The 17495-nt window shown below is 50.4% G+C and overlaps 3 protein-coding genes across 5 annotated transcripts in view; all 3 read right to left on the bottom strand.

Annotated features, from left to right (window-relative positions):
* The window catches only part of RSPRY1 (ring finger and SPRY domain containing 1), a 281438-nt gene that overhangs the window by 196459 nt on the left and 67484 nt on the right, over positions 1 to 17495 (bottom strand). The window lies entirely within an intron of this gene.
* Positions 1185 to 3090, bottom strand: LOC142594096 (regakine-1-like). The gene is made up of 3 exons (XM_075714998.1): positions 2999 to 3090; positions 1671 to 1772; positions 1185 to 1290 (listed from the first exon to the last, which is right to left on the bottom strand). Exons 1-3 carry the CDS (start codon positions 3088 to 3090, stop codon positions 1185 to 1187), a joined length of 300 nt encoding a protein of 99 aa, XP_075571113.1.
* LOC104036065 (uncharacterized) lies at positions 10802 to 15854 on the bottom strand. The gene is made up of 3 exons (XM_009489547.1): positions 15788 to 15854; positions 12807 to 12927; positions 10802 to 11984 (listed from the first exon to the last, which is right to left on the bottom strand). Exons 1-3 carry the CDS (start codon positions 15852 to 15854, stop codon positions 10802 to 10804), a joined length of 1371 nt encoding a protein of 456 aa, XP_009487822.1.

The following is a 17495-nucleotide window of genomic DNA, read 5'->3' as shown; positions in this document are numbered from 1 at the left end:
CTCTGCCATGAAAGTAACCCTGGAGATGCTGCAGCCAAAATCCTGTTCCCCAGGAGCTGGGAGTGACAGCAGCAGGGCTGCCAGTGTGGCTGTTTCTCAGGGACTGGCTGGGCATCATCCGGCTGGTGGTGAATGATGGCTTTTGTATCACTTGGTGGGGTTTGGTGTTTTTCTTTGTTGGTTTTCTTCCCCCCCCCCCCTTATTAAAGTGTCTCAGGGAAAGAAGGAGGAAGTGGGGGGACGTTGGGAGTTATAGCATTTGTCTTCCCAAGCCACTGTTATACATGATGGAGCTCTGTTCTGCTGGCAATAGATGAACACCTGCCCACTGGTGGGAAGGAATGAATGAACCCCTTATTTTGCTTTGCTTTACCTGTTAAACTGTCTTTATCTCAGCCCATGAGTTTTCTCACTTGTGCCCTTCCAATTCTCCTCCCTATCCCAAAATCCTGGCACAGATCACTGGTGAGCTCCCCATGGCCTCTGGCATGGAGGGGATTTCCATGGCTGTACATGCATGAATCTCTTGTCTGCTTCAGCATGCCCTGTCTGTTCTACCTGCCTAGGGAGCTCTGTGGAGAAATCCTTCCTCTGCAGCACAGCTCAGATGATACATTAAAGTCCTGGGAAAGATGTGGCGGCCAGGCTGTGCTCATGCATGTGTCAATGCAAGGGACAAGCTGAAAGCTCTAAGCCCAAAACTGATGGCAGTTTTGCATCTAAAAACCCTCAGAGGAGTCTTCAGCCTCTTTTGGGTCCCCTTGAAGCGAGCACCCAAATGCCCAGAGCATCCACCATGCAGCACCCTCCTGTGCCCCTCCCTGCCTGCCCCAGTGAGACCCATGAGGTTTCGTGAGGCAGTGGGAAGAGCCCCCATCCCACCACAGCCCCTTGGCTGGCTCCATGCCTCAACCAGTTGACAGCAGCACAGTTGCTGGGGCTGGGAGAAGAAAAGACACCACTCTCCAATACCACATGAAATAAACCTTTATTTTGTGGCTATGCTCAGTGGGCAGGTGCTGGCAGGGCCAGCAGCACCCCAGGGTGTCGATGTGGCGCAGGGCTCTGGGGAGTCAGTGCCATCCCTCAGCGTCAGGGACCTCTGCAGGCCTTTCCAGGAGGATGACTAAACTTTCCTTCCCACCAGGATGTTGGGTAGCCTGAACCAGGGCACCTGCTCTACATCACAAGGCATGAAGTCCTTTCCTTTTTTGAAGCCTCTCAACTGCTTTCTCTACCCAGGTAATCTCTGGGTTTGCACAGATCTTGGTCCCATTTCTGGTCTCAAATCTGCTGAGATGAAAGGTGAAGCTTGGTGAGAAATGACAGCTATAATCCCACTTGTATCCATGCCATCCTCCTTTCCCTGCACTCCTCCTCCTTTCCCTTTAGCCCTGCACACTGCCCCTGGGTACCTGGTCCACCTGCAGCCCAATGCCTCTAGAGCCTGTGCAGAGCCTTCAGGAGCTGTAATGGACTTGTGTCCTTAACTCTGCCCTGTAGAAGTGGCCAGACAGTCACATCCTCCCCTCTTCATACTGGAAGACAGCCACTCGTGGAGGCCACACAGACCCAGCCTGTCTGGGGTCCTGTCCCCACATGGGATGGATGAACTGAACCCGTGGTGGCCCAGGAGACAGCACAGCAGTGGGGAAATTACCAGGACTTACACCATTGCTGGGAAAAAACACTCCTTGGGAGTTCTGTAGAAACCCTTCAGGTTAGCCAGCTGGAGAGGGGACTTCCTGTAACTGCAGATGGTGCATAAGGGGCTGGAGAAGACAAAGAATCATAGAATCGTTTAGGTTGGAAAAGTCCTTTAGTCCAACCATTGACCTAACACTACCAAGTCCACCACTAAACCAATTAAGGGTAGAGTAATAATTTTGTGTTTCCTGGCTTGGTGGCTGGATTATTTTTTAATGAAAGTAAAAGCTAGGAATCATTAAGATTGGAAAGGATCTCAAAGATCGTCAGTCCAACCGTCAACCCAACACCACCATGCCCACTAAACCATGTCCCAAAGTGCTACGTCTACCCGTTTTTTGAACACTTGCAGGGATGGTAACTCCACCACCTCTCTGGGCAGCCTGTTCCAATGCTTGACTACCCTTTCCGTGAAGAAATTTTTCCTAATATCCAATCTAAACCTCCCCTGGTGCAGCTTGAGCCCATTTCCTCTCATCCTATCACTAACTACTTGGGAGAAGAGACCAACACCCACCTTGCTACAACCCTCTTTCAGGTAGTTGTAGAGAGCGATAAGGTCTCCCCTCAGCCTCCTCTTCTCTAGGCTAAACAATCCCAGTTCCCTCAGCCGCTCCTCATAAGGCCTGTGCTCCAGACCCTTCACCAGCTTCGTTGCCCTTCTCTGGACACACTCCAGCACCTCAATGTCTTCTTGTATTGAGGGGCCCAAAACTGGACACAGTATTCCAGGTGTGGCCTCACCAGCGCCGAGTACAGGGGAACAATCACCTCCCTGCTCCTGCTGGCCACACTATTTCTGATACAGGCCAGGATGCTGTTGGCCGCCTTGGCCACCTGGGCACACTGCTGGCTCATGTTCAGCCGGCTGTCGACCAACACCCCCAGGTCCTTTTCAGCCAGGCAGCTTTCCAGCCACTCTTCCCCAAGCCTGAGAAACAGTGAACACTGGCTTTGGAAAGCAGTCTTTAAGACCTTCCCCCATGACAAGGCTGATGCACACAACATCCCCCAAGTTCTGCAGGTGCTGCCATGAGGAGCCCCAGGTGCCCTCCTTCCTTCCCAGGGCAGCAGGATGCTCCAGGTTATCATCCAGCACCAAGAGCCCTGCAGCCAGCTTTGCCAAAGCCACGCAGCCCCAGGAGCAGTTTCCATCCTTCCTTGCACCCCAGGACATGCCAGTCCTGCCCTGACCAGGGGGTTGTTCCTCCTGCCAGCAGCACTGTCCTCGCTCCACACCAGGGTTTCTTGCCTGACCTCCCCAATGGGACAACCCTGAACCCCAACCCACATGGGTGGCCTGCAATGTTCCTTATCTGCATCACAGCATGGAGAAAGGGTAAGGAGCATTGCAAGCACCAGGACTGTCCTTGCACTGAGCATGGTGGCTGCGTGAGGTCTCTTCCTCACAGGATACTGCTCTGCCTCTTTGGAGGATCTCGACTGTGAGCTCAGGCAAGGAGGTCCTGCAATTTATCCTCTCCACCCCCTCCCCACATTAGCTCTTTTCCAAAGAATTTCAACCAAATTCAAGCAAAAGCCCTGTATGTTTTCTTTGGCCAAGGGGATTTCCATGTCACGTGGGATCTTCAGGGTTACCGACCAAGACAATACCTAGAAAGACTGAACAGACTTTGGCAACTTCTGCATTTGTCTGGGTCTGTGGGAAAGCCACAGGGTCCACAAGGGAAGTGAAATTCTCCTCCACAGAGGCATAAACTTGAGGGCTGGGCTCCCAAACACACAGAGAGGGGATTCATGGCGATAAGAAAGGCAAAGCCCAGCTTTCTGTGCAAAGTGACTTTTCAGCCCCAGAGCCAACATAAATGTGCTCGGGATGGTTGGATGGCTTGTGAACTCCCCGGGGAGCATTAAGCAGGAACACAGTGACCGCTGCTGCCACCAGCCCTCTGTGGCTCGAAAGCTGCAAGATGTCAAATACTGCCAGAAGTTGCATCACATTCCATGATGTTCCTATGAAGAGGAACACAAGTTTTCCACCAAAAATCCCTGTTTATAGCTGGGAAGTGTGGGGTGAAAGGATAAGGAGATGCAGCCAAGCCCTCCCTTGCAGATGAGGCTGGCTTAGCCCTTTGGCTTCAGGGCAGGGCAGGAGGCTGAATCAGGCTGAGGGAAGTGGAAGGAAAAGTTTGTGTTCAAAGTTCTTGTCTGTTTTTCCAATATCTTCCTCTCTTCACAGCCTCCCAGATCCTGCAGGGACCTGCAGAAAGGGTGTCAGCCTCTCTGTGTTAATCTGGGGACAGCTTCTCCCCGCTGTGCTTGACTCCCCCTTCCTCTCCTGGCCACTCAGACCAGACCCTTCTGCAGGTCTTTGCCAGTCATGCACAGTCCCTGCTCTGAAGCTTATTTCCACATTCCCTCTTTTTTTCCAGGCTGTAAGTGGATACATGGAGCAGCAGGGTGCCATGCAGATACCTGGGGCACCATGGTCGCCCCTTATCCACTGTGAGCTACCCAAGGGGCTACCTCAAGCCCTTCTTCATATTGGCACACCCCAGCCACCCTCTGCCCCTTTGGAGCAGGACATTATGCCTGCAACCGTGTCATCCCTGGGCACCTTTTAAAAAACTTGGGGGAAAACCACCCAATGCTGAGAACTGCTCTGGTCATTCCCAGGTCTCCTCAACCCCAGCTGCAGTAGGAGACACATCTCCTGCTGATGAATGGTCAAGGAGCCCAGGTGGGGTATGCTGAGGCTCTTTGCAACCTAGTAGAAATTATTAAAATACATACTTAGACCCCTGTAGCTGCTGTGCTTTGGCTCAGCTCCTGTGAAGAGATGGAGTCCCTATGTCTCAAAAGCATGACTTGGCCCAGGATAAGCTGGCACGAGGCCACCCATGCTGTGTAGCTGCCAGAGGCCTAAACATAAAACATTTCTCAAGAGGTCCCACAACCCCTAAGGACAGTGCCGTTCCTTTCTGCATGTGTTCAACCCAGTGACTCAAGTGTCTCCCTGGGCTGTAATAAACTCCTTGCGCCCTCCTGCTGATCCCCAAAAACATCTTTCTCCTACAGCTTTCTGGGTGCTACCTTCCCTTCTCAGCCACCTCCCCACCTCTGCTCTGCCCCAGGCTCTATTCTTGCAGACTCGCATGTCTCTCCAGGAGCTTCTCCCCAAACATGGGCCATGGCTGCTGGGATCAGAGTAGCCTCCCATCCCAAGAAGACCGTCCCAGCAGGCAGCCTTTTGGAGACCATGACACTCTGTGAGCTGCAGCCAAATGCAACACCAAGCTGAGGACATGGGCCACATTGCTGCTCCTGATGCATTTTTGTCTTGCCTGTGGTGTGCACAGGAGCAGAGCCACCAAGCACAGGTGGCTGATGCTGTCATACCCATGGCAGATGTCCTCAAGCTGGGGGACCGCAGGCTCCCCTATAGCCACAGACCAAGGGAGCGCACAGCCTGCCCTAACCACGCCTGGGGCAAAGCCACCATCCAAGGCCTGGACCCTGATAAGTGCAGAAGGATTTGGGGGATGGATAGGCATAGTCTTGCTGCAAGCCCATGGCATGTCTCCCTGTGGCCTGGGGCTTCACCTGACCACTCCTCAGCTATGGGTGGGTGGCCAGGACAGCACATAGCACTGGTGGCTGAACAAGTACAGGGGCACCCAGCAACCAGAGTCAGGGAAGAGACTGCTCTGGATGGAAAGGACCTTGAGAAGTAAAAATACTAGTGGGGGCCTGCTTCTGCAGAGTTGTGCTTGCTTATCTGGCAGAAGATCTGGCCTGGGATGCTCTGCTTCCCCTTTCTCAGGTTTTCAAGGAATTGCTATCACAGCCAGACAATTCACAACTCCCTGGAGACCCTTTGATGTTTATTCTTTTAGTTTTGGGGAAGGGGAAAGGCTTTTTTTCTATTATTTTTTTTTTAAATTATTTGCTTCGTGGCCTTCTAACCCACTTGGAAGAATTCAAGCGAGCTTCAGAAATGAAGCTTCCTCTATCACCCGAGATGGTCACTGAAGAGGTATGAGCCTGCAGAGTCCTGACAACCTCTGTGTTTACCCAAGGGGGAATTCAGGTACAAGAGCAGCCCTTGCAATGACATGAACAGGGACACAATCCTCATGAAAGTGGAGATTAAGCAAACACAAAGCATGGAAGAACCACAGCCACACAGCAGAACCATGGCTGTGCAACCAGAGAGCCAAAGCAGCTAAGGGGACATCCTGCATTCTGCTAAGCCAGCATTACGAAAGTGGTGGTACATTAGCTTGACCAGAGGCTGCCCTAAGCATGAGCGTGCTCATGCAACATTTCATAGAAGAACCACCACACTGAGCAGGGACAGACATTTCATAAGTCACAATCCAAGTCTCAAAACAGGATGGAGACTGCAGGGTCTCTGCTTCACAAGAATAACTGTGCCCCTCACACATCACCCTGGAGAGACATCAGGGCTTGGAGAAGACAATGGCAGATGTGTCTCACTGCCAGGTCCAGACTGCAGGGAGCAGTGAGAGGGGACAAGCCAGGAGCCAAGGGTGACCCCAGCACAGGCAGTGTTCTCACCAGTGAGGGTCTGAGCATGGGGGGCAGAGCCAGGTGCTGGTAACAGGGTCCATCAAGGGTCCCAGACACAAAATGAGGACCAGGATCCATTTGGAAGGGTTAGGGGGCATCCATGCAGCAGCAGATGGGGACAGAGACAGGGCTACAATACCAAAGGGTCCACCCAGCCAGGAGACAAGATACCTACAGCATAGGTCCAAGGTCTATTCAAGAGACAGGGCCAGAGCCAGGACATCAGACCAGTACTCTTACAACACATCCAAAGCAGGAACTAGATGCTCAAGCTCAAGCTTAAATGGGGCTCCTGGGCCTTGGGCGGCAGGATGAGTCCATCCACAGGTGAGGCTGGTCAGGGTGATTAAGGCCAGTTAGTGCCCTCAAGGCCGGCCATTGTGCCCTCTGATGGTTCCTGTGGGGATGTGAAGGCATGGAGGTGAGCATGTGTGGAGTCCCAGTGACTCCTTGTTCTCATAAGGTCAATCAAAACATCTGGCTAACAAAGTAGTGGAGAAGGTTTGCACTGATGTGGAGTTGGAAACCAAAGATGTGGGTTAGCAAAGAACCAGAAGGGGCACACCATGACCATGGGCCCCCCCATCTCCTGTGGGCTGGGGGGGGAACCTTGAGGCAGAAGCACGTGTCTTGCACACTAGGTGCAGAAGGCAAGCCTTGTCCCACCTAAGCATGATGGACTTGGCATTAGTTATCTGCTGGACCAAATTCTACACCTGAGGCAACCCATGGATCTCCAGGAGGAGCATGGGAAGGTGCATGGTTGGACATCCTTCACACAAGGTCTTTCCTTGCACTGTCAGACATAGAGAAGCCAGGGAGTAGCAGCAAAGCTGGCAAGCGTGTGATACCAGCCGGCCGAGGGAGTGGGCATCCAAAAGCTCCCTCGGTGCTCCGGAGCCACAGGCCCCAAATGGCCCCATGCCAGCACTTCCACTCGCTCTGCATGTCAGAGATGATTCATCACTGCTGGGGCTGACTTGTTTACACAGCCTCCCCCCTGCTTGCCCGCCCTCTCCCCATAACATAGAGGAGAAAAGAAGTGCTTTTCTTTCCACAGAACTTTTTATCCCCAAAATGACATTTCTGGCCTGGTGATTCATCTAGGAGAAGTTTTCACAGACCTTGCCATCTTTCTAGCACACTGGTGGTGCCGGAGGATGGGGCAGGGTGGCCATGTGGCACAAGGCTGGGGCATGGCTGGGATGAGGGCTCCTGGGATGCAGGGGAGATGCTCGTCCCTGACCTTCTTGCTCCTTCCAGCTCCCCACTCCAGGCAAGACCCTGGTCATTGACTCTTGTACTGCATTGCCTTTCCCACTTCTCCTCCCCAGCAATAGAGAGGAGCACAGAAGGTCAGGCCCAAGCCCTGGCTGGGGTGGGAGAGGTCCTAGCTCAGCCCTTGGCCTCTTGCCCCCTTACAGAAGAGACTTGGATCATAACATTTGTTTTCTGTGGGTTGCAAAGAACTGACTGTTTTTTCAGTATTGCCTTAGCAGGATGGGAAATGCGACTCCCTGTGAGAAAATATACTCCCTGCAAATTTTTGGCAAGACGGAAGACCTTAAACAGTGAAGAGGTGGAGCAATAGCCCAGCCACATCAGCTGCGCTGGCCTTGCCATCTCTCAGCAATGCTGGGATCCCCCCCTGTGATGCTTAATCACATGCATTCATCTCCGCACCTCTGCAGGGACCAGGCTTGATCACTCAGCCCAGGGCTGAATTCCCTGAGGACAAGAGTTTTTAACATAAGGACTTTATTACTTTTACTTCTAAAAAAAGGTACAGAACATATATCTCACGCACAGACTCATATATACTCCATACACAAATGAATCAGTTGCTTGTAACAGCACTGTGCTCTACAGAAAATGACATATTAAGCCCCAGGAACCAGTGGCACCCACAGGCTCCATCCTTCTGCACCAGCATTCACCTTGTGCCCTCCCAGACTGCCCATCGCACAGCATAAAGCAAGGAGGAACAGTGGTCCCCCCCATCTGCTGGGTTTTAATTGCCCCCCATGAAGGGTGCAAGTGCCCTGCCTGCTAACAGCCTGGAAACAGGAGAGGGGAGCAAGGCAAGCACAAAGACAGATCCAGGCTGAGGGAGCAGCTCCTCCTGATGAGCACCAGCATGCCCTTGGCAGCCGGGAGACAGTGGGAACCATCTGTAGAGCTGAAACAGGTGTTCTTACAAATACCATGGTGGGACTCGAAGTGATCAGATCTGCCTGGTGCACATTCATCTCCCCAGCATTGCTCCAAGCTGAGTGTAGCCAGACAAGACAAGTGTCCACCCCATTTGCTGCAGTACCTGAAGAGTGATCCAACTCCCATGGACATGCACAAACCGTCCAAGACCAGCAAGAAAATGCACAGTGTTTTCCAGTGTTCCCAGGAAGGTCTCAACTCTGCGATGCTCCAGTAGCAAGGACAGGACATTACATACATTCAAATGGCTACAAAACTTTACTACAAAAATAATATTTCTAGTGTTTCATATAAAAATAATGCCATAGTACACCGCCTCACAAACTGCAAGTCCACAAACACCAGCCATGCACAAACAGAGCAGATGGGGAGGCGGTGCTGACAGCCCCTGATTTACCCTCCAGGTAAATCAACCCCAGCCTGTATTACACAGCTGGGCTGCATGGGAGTGCTGCTGCATAAAGAGAGTTTCACCCCAGATTCCTAATTACAATTAATCTGATTGCATTCTGTACTTGCAAAGCCTGAGATGAATCCCTCGCTCCCCTCTCTCAAGTCAACAAAAAGCAGAAATAAGGGATTGAATGATGGCAGAAAACAAACACTGTTGCAGTTAAACTCCCCTAAACTCCCCACCTCCAGGGCTGGATGCATGCCCTGAAAGTGAGATCTGATGGATCTAACAGGCCACCTTCCTCTAGCTCTGCTTTACAGCTGGCCCATCATTTTTGCTTTGATTATCTTGCTTATTATGCATTTTTGCTCTTTTTTTTCTACATACATATTTATACTTTGGGATCTGATCCTCTGGGGTTGGTTGGAGGCGGATCTGACCCTTGATACGTGTCTCTACCTACAAAGCATCGTATTGTGAAGATCTTTGCACGGTCCAGCAAAATTCATACTGGAGCCAACTTTTAATAAGGGCTTGCAGGAGCTGACCACAGATAAAAGATAAGGCTTAAATACAGCAATGTCTAGATGTGTAAAAATCAAAACCAACTTGGGTTAAAAAAAAGCCTGGTACTGTTACGGTGCTTGAATAGCCTGGTGATCAGTGCTGTACAAAAAAGAAAAACTAAAATGTGGGTGAAGTGTAGGACCATGAACAGGCATTTTGTGCTCAGCAAATGTGCTTGTTTCTAGAGAGAATATGGGACCAGAAGGATGGTATGTCTGCTGTGGTGGAGTAATTCCTACATGATTCAATCCAGAATTGCATTTAGCTCCTCCAAGAGAGTATTTCCTGGGTTTTGTGCTTGCAGAGAACAGGAAAAACCCTCCAATGTTTTCACAGGAAGAGTAAAATTATTAGGTGACTTCTTGTTTTCTCCCATTTGCAAAGGCTAATCCACATTATCCTGCCCTGGTGTCAGATGCAGCTGGATACGGAGTGCATCAGCTGGCAGAAGGGTTTTATTGCAGTTGATTTGCCAAGAACCAGGTCTCATACTAAAGCTGCAAGAAGAAATGCCCATAGCTGTTGGAGAGAAAGGTGGCCTGATTTCAAGGGGGAGATAGATTATGGGTTGCCAGCTCCTCTGAATGTGAAATCTGTAGCACTGACTTTCAGTCCCCTAATCGGATGCAGTTTTCATCACCTCTGTCTGAAAAGGTAGACTACCCTTAGTGCCTCCAGTGAGAGTAAACAGGGTATTTGATCAGCCCAAGGAGAGCCAGCACCCAGCTGACCACCAGCATCAGTCTTGGTCTGACAGAGGTGCAAAGAAAGAAGCAGCAGAGAGTTTAAGTGCAAATTTTGATGTTACGATTGCTCAAGGTGGCTGAGTCTGAGTCTAGCAGCATGGGTGAATGGGTAGCTTCTTGGCTGGGCCATGATGAAACACAGAAAAAGTCCCAACAGCAATTTGGAAATTCACTTCTGCCTACCACCTGGCAGAGAGCCACCAAGCAGCTCTAGAACAGCAATAGCATTTGTTCATAACAGTGCCAGAAAGAAAAAAAGCATCTCATTTATTTCCAAAATACCGTCACTGGTCAATGATGACTTAGATATAATTTTGGACATTCTGCTCTGAAAAAAAAACTCTGGTATTTTTTTCCCTGCCTTGCTTCATACTGGTCACCAGTTCAGCATAAACTTAGCTTTCCTGCACCAATATAGAATCATAGAATCATAGAATCGTTTAGGTTGGAAAAGACCTTTAAGGTCATCCAGTCCAACCATTAACCTACACTACCAAGTCCACACTAAACCAATCAAGGGTAGACTAGACTAAACCATGTCCCAGAGTGCCATGTCTACCCGTTTTTTTGAACGCATATACATATAGCTTAGGTCAAAAATGTCCACGCCACAACACATTCAGATTACTTCCATTGGATAGACATTGTTTTGATGTCCCTCCTTCTGGTAAAGCAAGCCCTGTACCATTTCTCCTGACATTTTTTCTGTTTTGACTCCAAATTTTAGATATAGCCATACAACAGCAACACTGCAAGCCATCAGACCACCTACCACAGAAACTGGGAAGACAAAGTGCATTTGAGATCTTGACAAGAAGCTGGGAAGAGGCAGATCTTTTGGTCTTTCTGTAGTCATCTGCACTCTGGCTTGGCTTGAGAATGCTTGACTAGTAAAAACTAATGTATCTGAAGGATCTTGCTTTCCTACAGGCAATGAATAATCAAATGTTCTGGTACCAAAAGCATCTGCAGAGGAACTGACAACCTTGTTGATATGGACAGAAGGACCTTTGTCTGTGGCAATTGTGGGGTTTAGAGTAGAAACTGAAGTAGTCTCTGGTGGAACTGGTGCGGCTGGGACTGTGGTGATCTCCCTGCTGTCCAGGATGGAGGGGACATCTGAACTAAAGCTGCTAGAAGCAGTGTCTGGTGCATTGGCTCTTGTACTTGTAGGGTCCAGGGATTCATCTGTAGAAAGTATAGGATGGTCTGATCCTTTAGTAATGACCATGGGGTCTGAATTTGAGCTAGGAGAAGTTGCATCTCGAACATCAGCCATAGCATTTACAGTATGTCCTACAGGTTCTTCTGTAGATCCTATGGCATTTTCAAAGCCATGCACAAGAGCTGTGGGATATGGGGTGGGCTGGCTGGAGACCATGCCTGCTGCAAAAGTTGTTGAAGGTGCAGGAGATTTTAAGGAGTCTCTGTTTGCTTCTAGAGTGACTTCAGAGTGGGCAGCAACTTCCCATATCATGGGGGATGATCCTGCAAGGACCTGGGTGGTGTCCTGCATGGCTGGTGAGGACTTTCTGGACACCTCTGTCCTGGCAGCAGGAACATGTATTCTCTCCAAAACTGTTGTGCCACTCCCTTGGAAGAAACTAGTTGGAGCAGTCGCTTGAGATGGAGCTGTTACTGTAAGACCAACATGGCTGGGCTCTGCCAGCACCGCTGCTGAGGCGGCATCACGTGGAAGTGGGGAGGCTGCAGCCTTTTTCTGGTCCAGTTTCTCTACAATCTTCTTCACCCACTCTGCCTCTGGATCTGTACAAATCTCCACAGACTTCAGAGTAATAAGTCTGAAAAAAAAAAAAGGGATCACTTACTGGATAAAGAAAACACTGGTTTAAATGATCACCGTGATAGGGAAGGCATGCAGACAGCAACACTGATTCTCCCAAGCCCATAGTAAACACCACTGTGTTGGACAGAGTATTTATTTCAGGAAGGTAAGGTGCCTCTGAGATCTGAACATGACTTATAGGTGAAGGGTTTCCCCTTAGGAAGTTTTTCTCTTTTGGAAGCATTGTCCTGATGTTTGGATGCAGTGTTTACCTCCAGTGCTCAGAGCAGGGAGCTTTGCAGGCACCAGCTGCCTGGGGCAAGCATCCATGAAGACAAAACCCTCTGATTTACTGAGTGAGATGACACTTTCCAGGGTCAGCCCAACACGTTTACTTTGGAGCAACCTCCTGGGCTGCAGTAAAGTGGTCTCGATAGTGCCTCACCTCCAGGGTAAGTCAAAACCAACAATTACTCTGGGGGGAAAAACACAGTTTTTCTTATCCAGTCAAGCTCATGAGTCTGAATTTCCTTCCACAGAAACATGTGAGCTCTCACCCTGCATGCTTCCACTGCCCCGTTCTGCCAGCATGTATGTCTGTCAGTCCCTTTCCCCATCCCTTTATCCCTGTCTCACTCTCTGAGCCCCTAATCTCACTTGGAGGCTGTTGGTCTTTAAACAGAGGAAAACCCCCACCCACCTTTCAAATAAATACCAGTGTTCACTGTGTTTCCAGATTGCTCCTTGCTCCAAAGCAAGGGCATTTGCTGACAGGATAATGCCTAATTGGTGTTGGAAGGCGTACAGCAAGGGAGGCAGGTGGTGGGGCAGTGCTTACATGATGGCTTGTTTGGTGCAGCGGGGTTCAGTCCTGCGGTAGCTCCTTATCCGCTTTGCTGCTATCCCAGATGTAAAATGGCTGCACTCTGTTGAACACTTCAGATGTGCTTTGGGTTGCCCTGAAATAAAGTTTTCAATATATTAAATGTTAGCTTTCTATTAGGTACTATAAAAAACAGCACTTTTTCTTTTTCTCCTTCTCTGGGGAGAACGAGTCCAAAGCTTGCCATGGAAGTTTCCAATCCCTGCTAAAATAAGATGAAGACAAATCCTGTCAGGGCCACAATTGTTTGTATCGCCCAAACAGGTGAAAAAAAAAAAAAAAAAAACCAAAACCAAACCTGCAAAACAAGCACTGTGAAAATTGCAGGGCTCTTGGAACACTGTTGCAGGTTGCCTTATAGGATGTGCAAGCACTGGCTGGAGGTCCTTTGTGCAAGCACCTGGACCTGCAAGTCCTCTCCCCTTTGGGTCACAGGAGGACTGCTCTCAGCACAGTGCTGGGAAGACACATTTCTTCATCACCAAAAGACCTGCTGCAACCGTCACCAACGGCCTCTTGGTGCGGGCAGTGCAGATCAGAGGGCAGGATGCCTGTCCTCTCCTTATCTGGATCAATCATATCTCTTCCTCCTGTGGGAGTTCCCCTCCAGGTGAGCATCCTACCTCTCTGTTTCCTGATATGTGGTCTCTGAATGCCACTTGGACTCACAGAAAGGGTACGGAGAAAGAACCTTTTGGTGAATGACACATTGCTCCCATAGATATCTCAGCAGCCCAGCTTCGCAACACAGTTTCTCACTAAACATCTCTTTTCCATCTCCACCAGAAAATATGGTTTTCATTTTGCAAAGTGTAAAAATAAACCCCCACCTGACCCCTTCAAAGGGCAAAGCCAGTCACACCACTGGGGACCCTTCATTCCTGCACCTACCCCCAGCCTCCAAAACAGGCGTTTGTGAGGGGAGGTTGCACAATGCAGCCTGGCAATTTGTTTCTGACATCCCAGGGGGCAAGACCTAGGAAAAACAAGCCCTGATTTATCTGAGGACCCTTGTGAAGAAAGGAGCTGGAGTCTGGTTTAGATCATGCAGTCTCTACAAAGTGTTGTCTCAGATTCCCAAATGAGTTTCGTGAATTTGATGCAGTTCATTTGGGAATGATCCAGCCACCGAGTGCAAGAATGAGCATCGCTACAGGAGCACCCTCAGTTCTTTTGATCCATTTACTGGGGAAACCCATGATTGCGAAGAAATCCCAAGCAAACAATCCTGTGGCCCCTCTACAGAAGCACATTTCAATCTCTAGGTGTCTGTAATGATAAAGCAAAACACTTTGTTCAGACAATAATGTCTTCTGTGGCACTTTAGGATCAAGAATTACCCGCTCAGGGGCGACCAACTTCCCAATTAACTCTCATTAGCCACAGGACATACTGCTGGTGTCCTCCACTTTCAGGACCACTGTTCAACAAAACAGGCACAGCAACAAGAGGGACAGATCCATCCCTGTGAACAGGTGGGGAGGTGCGTGGCAGGGAGCCAGTAGGGACTGCTCCCAAAGGCCCTCCTCCTCTGATAACCATCACCTGATTTTCCAGTTATTGGCACCAATGCAAATGGTTTGCAATGAGCTGAACTCCTGGTGTGTTTTTCCCAGAGTGGAGGAGCTTGGAAAGCACCTTCCAAGGAGAGAGTGGTGTCACAGGGAACACGGAGCCAGCCCTGGTGGTTCCCCTCTTCTCCGAGCAACCCACTTCTCCGAGCTGCATCTGAATCTTTGCCAAAGGGACCTCAGGGACACCTGGGATCTGGGTGTTTATCCACCTGGGACCACCACTCCTCAGAAGCACTGCTCCTGGGAGCCATCGGTACCTGCTTTTCAGCATGGTTCCTCAAGAGACCCTGGCCAGGGAGCACCAACAGCCTTTCTTTTTGCAGAGCCAGCCTGATTTCATCATTTTAGAGCAGATGGATGCTTGGCCACAGGTGAGCAGAGCCAGGCAGTGCTGAAGCAGGCAGCAGGTTCCCAGGTCAGGGTAAGCTGGCAGGCATCCCCATTGCCCACTTTACTCAGGCCAGCCCTGCAGAACCTGCCTGGAGGTGTGAGGAGAGTAAGAAGCTCCATCCCCAGCTGCCCTTCTTGCTGTCCTCACTCCTCCCATGTGGTGGCAGCAAGGCACAGTCTTAAGGGCTCTCCCTTCCCATGGTGGGAATAGATCATCCCTTTGTCCCGGGTGAAGTCCACCTTTGCCTGCACTGCTAAGAAGCTGGCTGCTAGCCTGGCAACCCACCCTGCTTAATTGCTGCCTCACTGATCTGTGCCATAGGCAACTTAAACCGAGACCAGCCCAGGGAGAGGTGCACACAGTCCTCTGGCCCGGCTCAGCACCACCCTGGAGCACGCAAAATCTTTATCCAGTGAACAGGAGAGCGTTTTCTACCTGTGCGTGCACACCCACACTCTGTGCACGCACGCGCGCACACACACACACTCTGCACAGGCACTGAAGCTGCAGGTGACAGCACCCCTCTGCCTCACAGTGATGTGAGCACCGGCATCCTCAGGACAGGGAGCCTGTGCAGACAGACATCCATCCTTAGACAGGCTGTGGTCTGCCCCCATGGCATGTCCCTGGGGGGACATGAAAAAAGGGGAAAAGTGCATTACACTTCTTTTATAATACGGATGATCAGAAAGTCTCTCTGACACTGACCACCTACCCTCAGGAGTGACAAAAGCCATCACGGGGCTGCTCAGACTCCCCTGCTGACAGGATTGCCACTGTAGGCTCCCCCTGCCCCTTCCCAAACCAAGCCTAATCCTGCTACAAGATCTCCCACAGCCCACGAAAGTCCCTTCGTGCCCGTAACCCAGTCCAACACTGCCTTCCCACACACACACACACTACACCAGCCCCTCGTGAACCTGTCTGCTCCACTGGGGATGCAGGGGGTGGCAAATGGAGCTGTGGCTCACCTCCAGCCAGGGTTGCCAGGCACAAGACCCTCAGCACAAACAGGACCTGGAGAGAAACAGCCTTCATGTTCCAGTGGTCGGCAGTAGGAAGGGCACGCAGAGAATGATTACAGGCAGTATTTTCCGCTCCCGACTGCTTATTCCATCCTCTGGAGCAGCACAGCTGCTGCAGCTCATTCCAGGACTATGAATCCCAGAGACGGGATGTTTCTGTTTTTCAGCTCCCCCGCATGCGTCTCAGGGTGACGACAGGAGGCGGAGGGAAAAGCGGGACAGGGGAGGGAATACCGCCTGCTCCGGAGCTAGACAAGTCCTGGAATTCCCCAGCTGCACTTATATCAGCTTTTCTTAGCACACGCAGAGCAGCTCAAGCCTCCTTGGCAAATTATTCAGGCAGGGACTTTCAGGAGTCAGCTGCTCCATCTTCCTTTCCCACCGATGTGTCTCTTGGCCAGACAGCCTGTGCTAAGGCACCACTGTCCTTAGGCTTGTGAAGCTCTCCCAACCTCCAACCTACAGCTCACTGATGCACATTAAGCTTATTATTTACCCCGAATGCAAAAGCAGCTACTCCCTTTTTGGCAGCCATCTTATGACAGTAGCGCTGGTTGTTAGGCCAAAAGAGGCAGCATTTGCTAATCAGGATCACAAGTTCATCAGCTAAACTGGTGAGCTTAGGCCAGGCTGCCTCTTAGGAGCACCACCAAAGCAAGGGGAGAGCGGGGACCCAGTGACTTCCCCAGCAGCTCCTTGTTCCCTGAGCCTGCCGTCTGCAGTGTGTGCTTGTTACTACATCCCTGGCATTCGGTATACAGCAGGGTCTCAGCTATCGGGGTCTTGCTGATGCTGACAGCAGCTTGGGGGCTTCCCAGCACCAGCACAAAGCCAGGTCTGAAGCAGACATACCAACATGGCAGTCACATCCTGCACCTTTACTTTCTCTTTCATCTCAGATCCCAGAATAATACATAACAATTTCCCCCTGCCAAATCCCTCACTGAAAGATGAAGATAAGATCAAGTCTGAGACAGCGTGGCTGCCTTTGAATTTTTTTTTTTCCCCAGAGTCATCTTAGGGCTGGTGGAAACCTGGCTTCTCTGTGCTGTGGGAAATTCCAACAGTTCCAGTTAGGATTTTATTCCTAAAGAGTGAAAATCCCCAGGTTTCCATATGATGCATTTTGAAAACATTTGGTGAAACTCCCAGCCTGTAATTTCAGCCTTTGCTTATATTGTACTAGAAGATAAAACCCATTTCAAAGAAATAAAATAAAAATTAAGACCTTGAAATAGTCTGTTTGATCCAGCCAGAACAGAACATGCTGCATCTGTTGGGACGTTTTCTGGCCCCTTCCCCAAACGGTGTTTTCTCAGGCTCAGCAGAGCCTTACAGGAAACCTTTATTCCAGGAACTGGCATTGCCTGAGGCCCCCACGCACTTTTGCTGCTGGAAGTGATGGCACAGCCCACACATGCTCACATCGCCACTGAAGAAACAGGTTCTGCTTCTTCTGCAAAGGGGTAACTGCCCACGGTGGATAAAACTGAGGAAGGGCTCCAGCATGCACATAAAGCGGGAGGGCAAGTGCTTTGTTTGCTAAAGGTATGACTTGCCACAGGCGTTGTTGTTTTAAGGCACAAACAGCACTTTGGCAGGGTAATGCAGCTGCTTTTCCTCTGCAGGCTGGGCTGGTGGTGTTTTACATGGT

The sequence above is a fragment of the Pelecanus crispus genome, chromosome 8, assembly GCF_030463565.1.
Source record: "Pelecanus crispus isolate bPelCri1 chromosome 8, bPelCri1.pri, whole genome shotgun sequence".
Lineage (NCBI taxonomy): Eukaryota > Metazoa > Chordata > Aves > Pelecaniformes > Pelecanidae > Pelecanus > Pelecanus crispus.
Note: the sequence above shows the minus strand (reverse complement) of the source record. Positions and strands in the feature narration are given on the sequence as shown.

Coding starts and splice junctions, on each gene's coding strand:
- LOC104036065 (XM_009489547.1), bottom strand. CDS start 15,854: ATGAAGGCTGTTTCTCTCCAGGTCCTGTTTGTGCTGAGGGTCTTGTGC. Junction 12,928..15,787: donor CCTGGCAACCCTGGCTGGAG/GTGAGCCACAGC, acceptor ACTTTATTTCAG/GGCAACCCAAAGCACATCTG. Junction 11,985..12,806: donor TGCACCAAACAAGCCATCAT/GTAAGCACTGCC, acceptor TTTTTTTTTCAG/ACTTATTACTCTGAAGTCTG.
- LOC142594096 (XM_075714998.1), bottom strand. CDS start 3,090: ATGCTCAGTGCAAGGACAGTCCTGGTGCTTGCAATGCTCCTTACCCTT. Junction 1,773..2,998: donor GAACATTGCAGGCCACCCAT/GTGGGTTGGGGT, acceptor TGTCTTCTCCAG/CCCCTTATGCACCATCTGCA. Junction 1,291..1,670: donor TGTTTTTTCCCAGCAATGGT/GTAAGTCCTGGT, acceptor TCATCTCAGCAG/ATTTGAGACCAGAAATGGGA.